The sequence below is a fragment of the Neomonachus schauinslandi genome, chromosome 15 (assembly GCF_002201575.2).
Source record: "Neomonachus schauinslandi chromosome 15, ASM220157v2, whole genome shotgun sequence".
NCBI classification, from domain to species: Eukaryota; Metazoa; Chordata; class Mammalia; order Carnivora; family Phocidae; genus Neomonachus; species Neomonachus schauinslandi.
Genome location: NC_058417.1, coordinates 17358884 through 17374765, shown reverse-complemented (window position 1 = coordinate 17374765; position 15882 = coordinate 17358884). Strand labels below are relative to the sequence as shown.

Below are 15882 nucleotides of genomic sequence, written 5' to 3'. Positions count from 1 at the left end.
GGGCAGCACTGGGACACCAATTCCCAGCACTCTTTGATTTGCCATTTTTCCCAATGTCTGCTGAGCTCTCCAAAAGCCTAGTGATGGGAATAGACCCGCTCAGATACACATAGGTGTAAAGAGACCTACTTAATGAACACCTGATTATATCTTAGAGCACCACAGTTAGATGAGTGTGCAGATGTGCACACAGATTTGTGTAGAGCTGGGATAGAAAGACTTTGAGACAAGATTAAGAAGATTCCAGTATTCGATTTTTGTCCAACATCTTAGCGAGGCTAAGGCAGGGGTGGCCGCTACTCTCCAAGCTTCTCAATGCTGCCCAGGGATGACAAGAAGAAAGATCCTGGAGAGCTGGCCAAAAAAGACAAAGATCCAGAGAACAAATCTGGGGGCAAGACCAGAGAGAAGAAGTGGTCTAAAGGCATAGTTGAGGACAAGCTCGGTAACCTGGTCTCATTTGACAAAGCGACATATGACAAACTCTGTAAGGAAGTTCCCAACTATAAGCTTGTAACTCCAGCTGTTGTTTTCGAGAGACTGAAGATTCCGGGTTCCCTGGCCAGCGCAGCCCTTCAGGAGCTCCTCAGTAAAGGACTTATTAAACCGGTTTTATAGCCTAGAGCTCAAGTCATTTATACCAGAAACACCAAGGGAAGAGATACCCAGCTGCTGGTGATGATGCATGAACAGACCCCACCAACTGTATATTTTGGAAAATAAAACTATTAAGCCCAAGAAGAAGAAGAAGAAAAAGGAGGAAGAGGAGAGGAAGAAGAAGAAAAGGAAGAAGAAGGAGAAGGAGGAGAAGAAGATGATGATTCCAGTGTTCATCCTCAGGAAAGTTTTCCCTTAAGACAATGAAAATGTCTCCTCCCTCATTTTTACTGCATTTCCTTTTGTCCTAGTGAGGTGTGAGGTGGCTGTTCCCTTCCCAAGCTACATGGTGATTTAATTTTTTCTCAGAGGTTTCAGCCCCAATTCCCAGGACTTTCCTTATTGTCTTTCCTCCCCTGGAGACTGCCTAGCAATGGAACTCTTGTATCTTGAGGGAGTGGGGTGGAAGGTAATATCCGCCACTTAACAAATGCAAACATGAAGACAGGGCAGGAAGCAGAAGCCAGAGTCTCCGGGTGTGCTACCCCCACGACCTCCAGGCCTGAAGATGGGCCCTGTCCTCAGCAGCTCACAGAGACACTTTGATAAACCTTGCCAGGCCAGCCTGGATAAGAACTCCCTGAACACCCAACACCGGATGGCTGGAGATCGCTGTGAGTCTAGGGTGCCTACGGCAGCCAGAGAAACCCACCACACATTCAACAAACATGTACGGGTGTCTTCTCTGTCCTAAATGCCTTCTGCATGCACGGACTACCACGAGGCCATCGGGAAGAAGGGGCCAGCCCCATAGGACTCATGCGGAAGCCACGATATAAAACATGGAAACAGCAAGGTGCCGTATAGTGTGCCACTTCTGAGATTTCAAGGAAAGAATATGCCTTTAAATATGTTTGGACACTCATAAACGTCTCTGGAAGGAGACAAATGAAAATGCTCACGGTATTGCATGTGAGGAGAACAAAGTGGGTGAGGACGGGGCGGGAAGGAGACATCCCTTTCATTGTCGTTCCCTATGTCTGTATGACCTATGGAAGATGGCAATCAAAAGCAGACCCCTGCCCCTTAAGGAGCTGGGGGAGGGACGGGGTGGGGGGGAGGCAGACCTGCAAACAATTGCAATCCACTTTGCTCACTGTTACCCCTGAGAGGCAGACGGAGTGAGAAAGGGAGTCTAGGACAGAGGACATCCAAGTTGGCTTGGGGGTGTCGGGGAATTTGGAATCATCATCGCCGCGAATGCTGGAACCTCTCTCAGCTCAGCCCTGCCAGGGCCTAAAGAGCACAGGGAGAAGGGACCGGCCATGAAGCTGCAAGAGCCGGTGGGGGCCGGAACTCGAACTGCAGAGCGTGTGCCAAGCTGAGGAGCTGCAGTTTTATCGTAATAGGAAATGGGCGGCTGTTCAGAATTTTCAGGAGGGGAGTCACCTGTGAGATTTGCTGTTTAGAGAGAGAACTCTGGCAGGAGTGTGGAGGGATAGATTAAGGGGGGCAAGGAGAGGCCGGGAGACTGGTTATGAGGTTAATTCGAGAATCTAGGTGAGCAAAGGCAGATGGATGACCTGGGGCAAGGGCAGCAGAAGGAGGGGGGATGGCGGGGTGGGGGAGCCGAACCTGAGACATGCGAGGGGGCTACAATGTGTATGGAGAGCACATATAGATCCAGCTCTGCAGCTCTTGGTTTTCTCGCTCTGGCGTCTTCTGCACATTCAGGGCCCCAAACACCCCTGGCAGCTGGTGGGATGGGTCTGGAGGGGCCACTTCTCGGTCTGCCTGCCTGCCTCCTGGCCCCAGGCTCCAGCGCCTTGGCAAAAAGGGGCGGAAGAACGAGAACAGAAGATTCTGCCTTGCTATTCAACTCCGAGGTCTCTCTTATTTATTCCTCGCTCTCTCCCCATTCGAGTCCTCTCATTATTTCGAGCTGTACAGCTCGCTGCTTCCCTGGCTGGGCTCTCCCACCCCCGTCTGCGAGGTGTCAATCAAGCCATCAGATGAGCAGCTCAGCCTCACGTCCTCGGCGGCTCTGCCCCAGGACACGAGCAGCAATTGCTGACACTCAGCAGCGTGGTCTAGGGCTTCCGGCTCTTTCTCTAATGGTCTTCCGATCCAAAATGGGTGTTAAAATGGAATTTGAGGGGATCGCTTCTCTCTGCCTGCCCCCGCCAGGACAGCCACAAGGACGGGCAACCCTGAGAGAGAGGGGAAGCCTTCAGAAGTCGGTTTCCTTTTCATTTCAAGGCTGGGCCGTGGCCAGTGTCTGCTTTCTGAGGAGCTGTTTGAAATTCTTAACAAGAAGCCGAATGCTTGAGTCCGGGAATCCAGGGCAGGCTTGTGAAGTAGGGATGGGGAAATGGAATTGTCATCTTATTTCTGAAGGGATATTATATTAAACAAAGGAGAGGTGGGCTACAGAGCCGCTTTTGTAGCCTCCCTGGAGAACCGAACAATAAGAACCGGCCCAGGGGGAGGGGGGCGGGGCAGCAGGAAGAACTGAGGTTAGAACAAAGAAAGAACTTCCCCCGGCCCTGGAACCAGTGACTGGGGAGATCTGAGGAATCTGCTTCCCCAAGGGATTCCTCCTTCTCCTTTTACAAATTGTGAATGGAAACTCGGTTTTGATAGAATATGGAAGCTAATGAGCATTAAGCTCAATTACTGTGCCAAATTCTCTTTAGATCTTTGATAACACGCACACACAGAACTCACGGTTGTGATCCGAGTGCGTCTATTTGTGTTCTGTTCTTTTTCTCAGGATGATTTCATACATACACACATTTCTTTGTAGCCCACAGTCCACAGCTTGTCATTTTGAATCGCTACATAGTATTCCGTTGTGTCAAGGTGCCAGAATTTGCTCAGCCATTCCCTGTGGCTGGGTTGTTTCCAGTTTTCTATATTGTAAGAGCATGGCTGTGAATGTCTTCATACAAATGTCTTTTTCTTCCCTTGGATAGTTCCTGGGGGTAGAGTTCCTCAAGTCAGATTTCTAGGTCAGAAGGTGTGAACCATTCTACCGTGGGTGCACGCTGCCCAGCTTTCTACAGAAGGCCCAGACCATCTGAGTCGCCACCCTATTCTCTCTCCTTCCCCCCAGCACTGACAACATCAGATTTTATCATTTTTATTTATTTTTGCTCATTTAATAGGCACATAATCGTACCTTGAAGTTATTTAATTCCCATTTCTTTCCCTGCTGGTGAGGCTGGGCACATTTCCATGTGAGGATTTATTGTCTGCTTTTCCTTGTGTGTAAACTGTTCATCTTCTCTGACATCTTATCAAGAGGAATCCGGGGGCTGACCTTACATATTTCTATCAAGCTTTTGCATATTTAAATAGTACACTTTCCCTGTTATGTCTACCATCCTTTACCTCTAAGGGAAATGTCCAATTGTGAGGCAGATGCTAGCCCATCCATGTGGGTTAGGGGGTCAGGTGGAGGTGAGATGACTTCTGGATTCTAGAGTGGTTTTTTGCCCCGAAGGAAAAAAAAAAAAAGCCAGTCATATGGTACCCCTTCTCTGGACCCCCATTTTCCTAGTAAAGGAGGGGCTGGGCCGAGAAGACAGCTAGTTGCCCAGGCTACTCGGGGGCATCCTTTGCTGAGGGTGGGCCACTTTGCCAAGGCTGGGCAGCCACCTGCGATCACATGGATTTCCTGATCCAGTATTTTTTTCCCACTCACAGTGTGGCCATGAAAGAAACAGCAAACTACTGAAATCAGAATCATCAGCATGAGTTCTGAAGAATTCCCGGTATAGCACAGTGGTTAAGGGAACAGGATCTGGAGCAGATGACCCCAGGTTCACATCGCAGTGCCTATGCTTACCAGGTGTGTGGCTTTGTGAGCCTTAACATCTTTGGTTGTAAAGAGATATTTCAGGAGCGCCTGGGTGGCTCAGTCGGTTAAGCGTCTGCCTGGGCTTGAGCCCCACATCCATCCGGCTTCCTGCTCGGCGGGGAGTCTGCTTCTCTCTCTTCCTCTGCTCCTCCCCCCAGCTCCTGCTCTCTCTCTCAAATAAATAAAATAAAAAGTCTTTAAAAAGAGGTGTTTCAGTTATGACTGCATACAAAACTACCCCAAAACTTTGTGGCTAAACCAACAACTATTTCTATTCTATCTCATGATTCTGTGGATCAGGAATTCAGATGGGGCTTGGCCGGGTGATTCTGCTCCATGTGGCCTTAGTCGGGTCACTCAGCAGTATTGAGCTGGTGGCTGGGCTGAGGCTGGGGGTCCAAGATGGCTCCACTCTTCTGTCTAGCTCTCCGTGCAGTGTCAGGGCCTCCCCACATGGTCTTTCTCACAGGGTGGTTGGACCTCTAACATGGTGGCTCAGGGCTTCAAGAGGGAGTGCTCCAGGACCAGAAGAAGAAGCTCTCAGTGTCTTAAGGCCTGGGCCAGAAAGTGTCACTTCCGCCATATTCTATTGGTCATGCAGTCACAGAGCCCATGATGGGAGGAATGACAAAGAATTGGGGACCATCTTATTATGCCCAAAGTGGGGATAAACATATGGCCTCCTGTGGCTGCAGGGATTAAACGAGGTGATGTGTACATAGGCAGATTCACCATGAAGCTAACAGAACTTCAACCACAGGGCTCCTTAACTGGACAGTCTCTTCCTAGTCCTAGGACCTAATTTTGGATTCATAAATTTTCTTTTCCTTTCCTTAAAGAAGACCCCCAAATTGTCTAAGAACCAGGCCCTACAAATCCTAGCTCTGTCCTGAATGCGGGTAGTGGGACTTCCAGAGGGTGGTGTGCTCACTACAGGGCCCCTCCCTGCCCGGGGCTGGTGCCTGGTGCCCCCTCTGTGCCTCAGGAGAAGGCGCCTCCTCTCACTCAGTCCTTTCCATTTGTTCGCGATAATTTCTTCTCCTTTGTAAAAACCAAAAGTAAAAGATGCTGAGAATAATTTCATAATCACAAAACTGCCATCCCGATTGTTCCCTGTGTGTACCCCCTGACCTCACCACCCACCAGGGAGGTGGGCCTTACCCTGGGCAGAGTGCCAAGTTCTTAGCTCGGCCCTTTAGAATCTCCAAAGGAAATCAGGCTGAAGGGAGGGAAGCCAGCAGGGGGAGGCAGCATTCCCGGTGCCCAGCTTGGTCTAGGAGGCATTGAAATTCCAGGGCCGAAGTCCCCGAGACAAAGATCATAATGAGACAGGAAGGTGGCATAGGAAGGATCCATTTGCATGACAATAATTGAGCCAAGAATAGAAAGCTAGAGGGATACAAGGGTGAGGCTGGCTGCTGAGCTGGGCTAAACCTCAGAAATCAGACGACCAGGTTCTGCTCTGCAGGGGAGGCGGGGGCTAAGCCCTAGGCCAGGCTTTGCTGGGAGGGAGGAGTGGGGAAAAGGACGCAGCCCAGGGGATTGTGGGAATGCTGGCCAGGCTGGACTTTGCCCTACTCCTCCTCCTTTAGCCCAGAGCCTACTTTTGCTTGCTTTCTCCTTTGTGTGTGGGCCTTGTAGCTGTAGGGCTAAGCGGGCATCATGGCTGCTCAGAAAGATCTCTTTGATGCCATCGTGATCGGGGCAGGCATCCAAGGCTGCTTCACTGCATACCACCTGGCCAAACACGGGAAGAGGGTCATCCTGCTGGAGCAGGTACTGTGTCCCCTCTGCACTCCCCACTTTAGGCACTGTCCCTCCCTCCTCCTCTAGGGAGAAGTTTCCAGAGCCAGCAGGCTTTGGGGTGAGGCCAAAGGGTCTGACTGTCAAATTTTGTGCGATTTGCAGCTTTGCTGCCTGGTGTGTTTCATGACAATGCAAAGGAAGTTCCACCCTCCCTGAGACCCATATTGGGTTTCTAGGCACATTTCCTCCTTTTACTGCCTGCCCTTGATCAAGAAGTATCCCAGGTCCTGTTCTCTTCCTTCCTGCCACCCAGTCTCTTCTGTGCCAAAATGTTTGATCTCGCCCAGAAAAATAATGCGTTCTGTTTTGGGGTAACTTAAGTAAAAATAATTTTGCCCAGAGGGAAAAGCTGATTTGTCAGCCTAAGAGGTAAGATTCTTCCCTGGGTGTTCTGGCCTCTCACCCTGGAACCCAGCAGAGACTTCTGTTTTTTTTCTGCTACTTCTGGTTAATAGCAGCCTTATTGTTTGATACACAGGAAATAAGACTTAGGTCTTATTTGTCCTTATAGAAAAGGTGACCCCACACAGTACAGTCTGCAGTGATCACTGCACATGTGGGGGCAGGGAGAACTATATATCTCCAGGGTCCTTCCCAGGCAGGTCCATGCAGACCACTTTCCAAAGGCTTCTATCCTCCCATCCTGCCTACAGCTATCCTGGTGCGTTTTGGCTTACTCTTCTTGGTAACAAACTGGATTGGTAAGAAACCTTTTTCATTTCTCTATCAGTTTTCTCAAAGCCTAAGGGAGTCCTGGTCTAACCTTGCAGGAAACTCTCCATCTTTTGCTAAATCCCAAGGTGGTTCCCTTGTCCCGAGTGATCAGAAGCCAGAGAGAAAAAGCATCAGCTTCCTTGTCCAGAAAATGAAGGGGGCTATGGAAAACAGTCTGCAGGTCCCTTAAAAAGTTAAAAATAGAGCTACCCTAGGATCCAGCAATTGCAATACTAGGTATTTACCCAAAGGATACAAAAATACAGATTGGAAGAGGTACATGCACCCCGATGTTTATAGCAGCATGATCAACAATAGCCAAACTATGGAAAGAGCCCAAGTGTCCATTGACAGATGAATAGATAAAGAAGATGTGGTATATATACACAATGGAATATTACTCAGCCATCAAAAAATGGAAATCTTGCCATTTGCAATGATGGGGATGGAACTAGAGGGTATTATGCTAAGTGAAATAAATCAGTCAGAGAAAGACAAATACCATATAATTTCACTCATATGTGGAATTTAAGAAACAAAAGAGATGAACATATGGGAAGGGGGAAAAAAGAGAGGGAAACAAACCATAAGAGACTCTTAACGATAGAGAACAAACTGAGGGTTGCTGGAGGGAGGTGGGCAGGAGATGGGCTAGCTGGGTGATGGGGATTAAAGAGGGCGCTTGTTGTGATGAGCACTGGGTGTTATATGCAAGTGATGCATCACTAAGTTCTACTCCTGAAGCCAATATTACACCATATGTTAACTAACTAGAATTTAAATAAAATTTTGGGGAAAAAATGAAGGGGGCTAAACTGGAATGATCTCAAAGGTTTCCTTCTTTCTTTCTTTCTTTCTTAAGATATTATTTATTTTTTTGACAGAGAGAGACATAGCGAGAGCAGGAACACAAGCAGGGGGAGTGGGAGAGGGAAAAGCAGGCTTCCCGCAGAGCAGGGAGCCCGATGTGGACTCGATCCCAGGACCCTGGGATCGTGACCTGAGCCGAAGGCAGACGCTTAACGACTGAGCCACCCAGCTGCCCCTCAAAGGTTCTTTCTAATTATGCTTCTCTATGAGACCAAGTGGGGAAGGGTTGCAGCAAGATGACCAAAGACTAACCAACAAAGGGACTTTGGGATGTGAGTAATGTTACCAAGTTAATTGTTATCAGTATTGTTACTGAGTTAGCGCTACTGAAGAACTTCTATGCTCATGGCCAAATCAGTAACTTGGCCCTAAAGGGAGAATGTATGGAAATATTTGGAGAATAAGCGCTCCTGCTTGACAGCACGTGACGAGCTAGCTCCTAAGGGGGGAAGGGACCGTGCAAGGGCTAACAGCTTCGGTTGTGTCTCTTGTTCTCCATTTCCAGTTTTTTCTACCACACTCCCGAGGAAGCTCCCATGGGCAGAGCCGGATAATCCGAAGGGCATACCCCGAAGACTTTTACACCCAGATGATGGATGAGTGCTACTGGATATGGGCCCAGCTGGAGCGCGAGGCTGGAACCCAGTTACACAGGTTGGCGGGTGGGGGAATTCCTTGAATTGTGGGGCCCGGTGCCTGGAGGTGCTTTGAGTAGGTGAGAGGGCAGTGCCATGAACACCCGAAATGCAGTGGAGGGACACAGGGCCTAGGGAGGCGCCAGACACATGCGAGCATCCTGCTCACTGTCTTGATTGCCCCATCGGTCCAGCTGGCTCCCGCCACTGCTCTGAGTTCCAAGGCTGGGTTCTGAGCATGCGCCCAGGGCCCGCAGAGGGTGTACTGGGAAGACTGCTGAAGACACTGGGAGCAGATGCCCAGAGCTGAAGTTTGTGTTTGCGTCTCTATGGAGCCATCTGAGACTCTTTTAGGGCAGGGATTGAATTAAGGAGGAGGCTGTTGTCTTGCTTCTTTATATTGCTACTAATATCATAACCTTTCACGCCAGGTCTTCTCCCCCAGAGCGACCCTTATAATCCATTTCATTGTCTCTGAATGCCTCTCCCTGTAAGCCTCCTCTTCAGGCCCCATTGCCAGCTAGGGATCTCTGCTGCCCCATGGCTTTCTAACCCTTAAGACTCCTCCTCCCCCCCAACCTCCACTGGCCTTTCAAACACTCATGGGGAAGAAGGCAAACAATCCACGATGCACAGAGGACTCTAACCACCCACCCCACATCCCTTCCCACCTTCTCTGTGGCTCTTAACTGAACTTTCTACAAAACCACGGCTCTATCCTACAGGGTGGCAGTTATTTTAATGGCCGGGAACCAAGAGGTTACTGTTCTGTTGCAAAAACACCATTAACTTAAGAACAAAGTGAAATCCATTATGCAAATATAGCTAGGACAGCTAATTACAGATTTATTCCAGAGGCAGCTAATGCACCCAGCACCCAGATAAAGGAGCATGTCTTGCTGAAGGGTGGCCTGGCAAAGGGACCCCTCTCTGTCAGCCATCTGTGAATACTGCTGAGTTTCTGGTACTAAAAGAAGTGCTGAGGCCTTGGAGGGCACACTTCTTCCCAGCGGACATGGAGGTAACTAAGAGATGTTAGGAGAGTGTCCGGAATCTTTCAGAAGGGACATGATTCTGGAGACAGGCTTGAACTTGACTTTGTGCTCTACCTCTTACTGGCTGTGTGACATTGGAAAAGTTTCTGTACCTCTCTGTGCCTCATTTTTTCCTCACAAGGCTTTGTGGAGGGTTAAATGAGACTTTTTTTTTTTTTTTTAAGAGAAGGAGGTGGGGGAGGGAGGAGGAAGAGAGAGAATCTTAAGCAGGCTCCACACCCAGCATGGAGCCCGATGTGGGGCTCGATGTCACAACCCTGAGATCATGACCTGAGCCGAAATCAAGAGTTGGATGCTTAACCAACTGAGTCACCCGGGCGCCCCTTAGACTCTCATGAAGTACTTGGCGTAGAGCCTAGCCCCTTTCGATAAATGGCAGCTCCTTCTTTTTTTTTTTTTTTGAAGATTTATTTATTTATTTGAGAGAGCGAGAATGAGAGAGAGAGCACATGAGAGGGGGGAGGGTCAGAGGGAGAAGCAGACTCCCCGCCGAGCAGGGAGGCCGATGCGGGACTCGATCCCGGGACGCCAGGATCATGACCTGAGCCGAAGGCAGCCGCCCAACTGACTGAGCCACCCAGGCGCCCCATGGCAGCTCCTTCTACCTATGCTGCACCAGCTGTATCCTAGCTCCACTGCACAGGGAGGAAGAAGTGCAAGAGGAGACAGGTGGGATGCAGCAACTGTGGACATCAAGGTGAATGGCGGCTGGAGCGAGGGAAAGGAATGCTTGGGTAGGAGATTCTCATAATCTCACAGTTCTCTTGGCAGGAGGACAGGAATTTGGAAGGGCTTTGGGACCAGGCGGACCTGGCTCTCCATGTCAGCTCTGACACATTTAGCTGTGTGGTTTGGAGCAAGCTGTTTAACCTCTGTGAGAGTCAGTTTTCTCACCTGTAAAGGAGGGGTGTCTATTTCATGGGGCCGTCATGAGGATGAGTCTGTGAAGAGCTTAGAGTGGTATCTGACAAGTCCCTCACCATCACCGTCATCACCATCATCACGTATTGAGTGCTCGGGATAAGAAACTAAGGCTGCTTTAAAAGTACTCGATACATGTTAACTCATTTAATTCTCCCCACAACCTTATGAGAGGGTTGCTACCGAGTAGTCAGGGTCTTAACCTATTAGCGCGAATCGCAAGCTTACCACATTCTTAGTCTAGAATAGGGCTTGGTGAACGTTCTCCAGAATGGCCATAGTATTTTAGACTTTGCAGGCCAATGGTCTCGTTCTAACTATTCAACTCTGCCAGTTATCCAACTCTGCCACTGTAGTTTGAGAGTAGCCCCAGATGATACGTAAATAAACGAGCATGGCTGTGTGCCAATAAAATTTTATTCATGGATGCTGAAATTTCATGCACTTTTCATGTCATGAAATATTATTCTTTTTTTAATCAACCATTAAAAAATACAAAAATCGGGGCGCCTGGGTGGCTCAGTCGTTAAGCGTCTGCCTTCAGCTCAGGTCATGATCCCAGAGTCCTGGGATCAAGCCCCGCATCAGGCTCCCTGCTCAGCGGGAAGCCTGCTTCTCCCTCTCCCACTCTCCCTGCTTGTGTTCCCTCTCTCGCTGTGTCTCTCTCTGTCAAATAAATAAAATCTTAAAAAAAAAAAAATACAAAAATCATCTTGGCTTGTATGACAAACAAAAATAGGCTATAGACCCGGTCTGGTTCCTGGGTCACAGTGTGCTGGCCCCTGGTTTAGAAGATACCACAAACTGGTGGCCTTGTCCATCCCCTCTGTCCCAACAAATTCATGTCTAAATCATCCTGGGTCGAAAGACTGCTAATGGGGCGCCTGGTTGGCTCAGTTGGTTAAGCGTCTGCCTTCGGCTCAGGTCATGATCCCAGGGTCCTGGGATGGAGCCCCGCATTGGGCTCCCTGCTCAGCGGGAGGCCTGCTTCTCCCTCTGACCCTCCCCCCTCTCATGTGCTCTCTCTCTCTGTCTCAAATAAATAAATAAAATCTTAAAAAAAAAAAAGACTGCTAATGTATATTTAAAGACAGGAACATATCACAGACCCTCTTCAAAGACCATTCTGATGCCTCACCTCCCCAATTATGAAAAATGAAGAGTAAAGTGAATGTGCTTTGGAAATTCTTTTGAGTTCTACAGGGTGCTAGGTGTTGCCATTATTATTATTGTTACAATCATCATCAAGTCCTTTCTTATGGCTAATCTGATTTACTGGGGTACCCTCATTTATTTGGTTCTTTGACTTAGGAACACAGAACGGATATTTCCCATTCCAATTCTTTTTGCTTTTGTTCTTGACTCTGATGTTCTAAATGATTTATCATCTCTGTGGTTCTTATTCTCCTAGGTTCTTCTGGGAGAACCAGCACATCATCATCATCTAGCTGATAGATACGAATGTGTTTACTTAATGCTATTTGATGGTGATTAAACAAACAAACAAACATCTCCGGGAGTTGGTCGTTCAGGTGGTTGTCTGATTCTTTTTATTCTGTCCTGCCTCTTCCTGTGACAGCGGCCTACTAAACTTGGGTGGGCTCAGGACATTTGCATAGATTCCGGGTACAGACGGTGGCCCGCGTGTCAGATCACAAGGTCTGAGTCTTTCGTGATGTGTACAGCCAGGACGCTGATACCACCAGCAAATCCCAGCTCTGGGGCCCATCTCTTGCTTGCCCCGCCTTCTCCCTTGGAGTCCTAATATCTCGCTCCTGACCCGGGCTGCCCTGCTTAGCTGACAATATCAGACAAGATCACAGCCGTAGGCTCTACAGCTGCCGGCGGAACCTGGCGGCCCCCTCCGCAGCGGCTGCTTCCTGTGTCTGTGAAGTGTCTGGCTTGTCAGCCACATCCCCTCCCCGGAGCGGTCTTTGTTAACCAATTCCGCCTCGGCCCCCTGAGCGGAAGATGAAAGCCAAGAGCTCCTCCAAAACCAACAAAGACAGCAGCTATTACTGAGTCCTTTCTCCACGGTGACTCTGGGAGCCCGTTTGACTGGCAACTCTTAACCCCCGAGAGGGGGAAGTGGAGAGCCTGGGATGGGAGGTGGCAGGTGCAAGGGGAGCTGTCTCCCCTCCCAATGCCTCCCTGCGCCATCGGGTCTCCTGTCCTGCCGTAGTAACGGATGGAAATCTCTGATCACCGGCTCCTCACATCATGTCCGAGGCTTTAGTTGGCTAGAGGAGTCAACAAGGCCCTTGGGAGGATTCTTCGATTACCTCTTCCTAGGGGCTGGATCCAGTGAAGGTTGGGGGAAGGCACAGTTCATACCAAATGCTCTGCACTCAGCTGATGGCGTGCTGGGAGCTGGGAGCTGGGAGCTGCACTCTTTCCAGGGTCCCTGACAATCCAGCCTCACTTCAGGGAGCTTTTTTTCTAGGCCAGACCCGACCGGGCAGTTCCTGGACAATTTTTTTTTTTTTTTTTTGCAGTGGCCTATCTCTTCTCATTCCTCTCCTCCCCAAACTTTGTAGCCTAGGTCTGAGCCGTAAAAGAGCAGAGGGAGGCCCAGAGCACAGGGGTGAGAAATTGATGCAGAATGAGCGGTCTGTTTATTGGGATCTTGGAAAAGCCATTAAGAAAATAAGCACTTAAATGATTTTCAATCTGCCCATGGAAGTCATCTGTCTTCATACTGGGGGGAAAAGGCCCATTCTCTGATCCCGGTCTTGACTGACTGATTTCCAATTCTCGGAGCATTTCCCGCAGAAGCCTCTCACCTATCTCCCATAATGACAGGCCTTTGCATTTGCAGGCAGTGTTTTACATTTATTTCCGATTTGCTCATAATGGTCAAAAATCTCTCTCCAATCCAAGACATTTCTCCAGCAGTGCAAGGTTTCCCTTAGGCCAAATAGCTCAGCTGTGATCCACGGAAAATGAGAATTTCCCAAATGCATCTTTGGGCTAGGGGAGGGTCCAGCATCACAAATTCAGATGGAAAATTTCCCACTGTTAGATCAATATCTGGGCTAAGAAATAAATGCCACAGGGGCGAGAGCTGGAGCAAAATGATTACAATCGGCACAATTACATTCACCGGCAGAATCAGCTCACTGATTACTACTAGGGGTGGGGGCTCTCGCTTCATCCACCACAGGATGGCTTGGGAATTAGAACATCACTCAGCATTTCATAATTCGACAGACTTGCCTGTTGTCTTGGCATGAGTTTGTTTTCCCCATACAGCACCTTCCTGTAAGAGGAGTTCTGACTTCAAGGGAAAAAGGAAGGAAGGGAGGGAGAGAGGAAGGGAAGCTGGGTGGAAAGGAAGTAGCTAAATCGCAGGGTACACGGGAGACCGCGGTCGGTGTACGGCAGGCAGGGGTTGGAATATGCTGCTCTGGGATTCCTGAGCCAGGGGTTTGACATGATAACTGCTGAGGCAAGGGTTAAGCCAGGTCTTCCGCAGAATCCCACCCAGCCACAACCACATCCAGTAAACGGGGTTCAAGATCATATACTTGCATGACTTCTTAATGATCGTGTTGACCGAGAAGTGTCCTAGGCAAGTTTTCATTACCTGAGAACCAATCTGAAGTCCTTTTTGGGGCCACGGGGAAAGGACCCTGCTGGCTAGTGGGGATTCAACAGCATCTTTCCTCTGCTAAGCTTTGAAGAGGCCGAGACGCTCATTCTTTCTCACCCGGTGCTGAATGCTGGGTAGGCGGGGGCCATGGCAAATGGATTGGGCACGCTGCGCGGCTCTGTGTACTGATGCCAGCCCCAGGGCCTGCTGTGTCCCTAGCCCCTCCCAATCTTCTCTTTAATCCCCCCAACCAGATAATGTGGGATTTGGAAGCATGTAATATCCATGAGACTCCATTATAGGCTATTACGAGCTTCATACACAGTACCTGGGGGATGTACCAGGCTGATGTTGGTCACTGCGGCTGCTGAAAGGGAGAGGGACGGCAGCAATGGTCCCAAGGGCCACAGTGACCCTTCCATTGTTCAGATCCGTTCCCACCAAAAGTTAGATCAGCTCTGGTCTCTTGTGACAGAGAGACGGGAAGTATTAAAGAGAAACAGCTTTCACTCCCCTGGAGAGTAAGAAGCAGAAAGGGAAGTAGAGGGAGGAACAAACCCATAGAATCACGGAACTCATTGCTGGAACCCTCAGAGACCACCTACTGGTGTTTCTGCACGAGGGCGCTGTCGGCGTTTGGGTGGGATCTTCCTGAGCTTTGCAGGTTCAGCCCACTAAATGTGAGGAGCCACCCCCAGGCATTGTGGCAACTACAAAAGCGGCCCCTGCCAGGTCCCCCCTATGCCCCAGGGTCGGGGCGGGACCACCAATAGTTCAGCAGGCTTGCATTACAGAGGAATCTGGGGCCTGGAGCGGTGTGCCCCCAGGACAACGTCACAAGGGGTCTGCCAGGACTGGAGCCAGAGCCAGGACTCCCAATTTAGGATCCTCTCCACAAAATGGGCAGCCTCGGAGGAGGACCCGAGAGATGCACAGCAAGGGACAAAACATGATACGAGAGGAAAAGAGACAAAGGAAAAGAAAGAGCAGGGGTACTGAAATAGCGGGGAAAGAGGATAAAGAATCTAGATCAGAACAGTGAGTGGGTCAGGGGATGGAGGAAGAGGAAGAAAGACCTACCACTTTCTAGGTGCGGCAATAAGAGGATTTCCGATGTCCGCCCAAGGGGCGGGATGGATCCCGAGAGGCTGGAGGGACAAGCATACCAATCGTGAGAGCCAAGGGCAGACTTGGGAATGGGCTGGCAGCCAGCTCAGGGATACTGAGTGCAACCCTAACAACAGCATCAACATGACTTTACCAGTTCTTTTTGTTTTTTTAATTGTTAAAATATTTTTTAAAAATATTTATTTATTTATTTGAGAGAGAGAGTGAGCATGAGCAGGGGGATGTAGGGGGGCAGAGGGAGAGAATCTCCAGCAGACTGCTCGCTGAGCTCGGAGCCCCACGCGGACTTGATCCACGACACATGAGATCATGACCCGACCTAAACCAAGAGTCAGACGCCCAACGGACTGAGCCACCCAGGCACCCCCATTTTTAAAAATCTTTTTAAGTAGAGTCCACGCCCAATGCAGGGCTTGAACTCACCACCCTGAGATCAAGAGTCGCATGCTCTACCGACTGAGCCAGCCAGGTGCCCCTGACTTTACCAGTTCTTTGAACATGAGACTGGGACCCTCCTTGATGGGACCCTTGCTGAAGAATGAGAGAGAAGGGCCCAGGGCCCTGACTCATACCCTCACCCATATGCCTTTCTTCTCTTTTTTTCTTTCTTTCTTTCTTTCTTTCTTTCTTTCTTTCTTTTTTTCTTTCTTTCTTTCTTTCTTTCTTTCTTTCTTTCTTTCTTTCTTTCTTTCTTTCTTTCTT

At 49.3% G+C, this 15882-nt stretch overlaps 2 protein-coding genes across 2 annotated transcripts in view; both read left to right on the top strand.

The window, feature by feature from the left end:
* The first annotated feature begins 315 nt into the window (after positions 1 to 315).
* Positions 316 to 618, top strand: LOC110593257 (40S ribosomal protein S25-like). Its single transcript, XM_044921851.1, has one exon. The coding sequence runs from the start codon at positions 316 to 318 to the stop codon at positions 616 to 618; it is 303 nt and encodes a 100-aa protein (XP_044777786.1).
* Positions 619 to 6049: 5431 nt separating this feature from the next.
* PIPOX (pipecolic acid and sarcosine oxidase) overlaps positions 6050 to 15882 on the top strand; it is a 12969-nt gene continuing 3136 nt past the window's right edge. The window contains exons 1-2 of the mRNA XM_021704065.1: positions 6050 to 6235; positions 8355 to 8503. Of these exons, the coding sequence (XP_021559740.1) occupies positions 6122 to 6235; positions 8355 to 8503 (263 nt within the window). The 5' untranslated portion in view covers positions 6050 to 6121. The remainder of the gene's footprint in view (positions 6236 to 8354; positions 8504 to 15882) is intronic.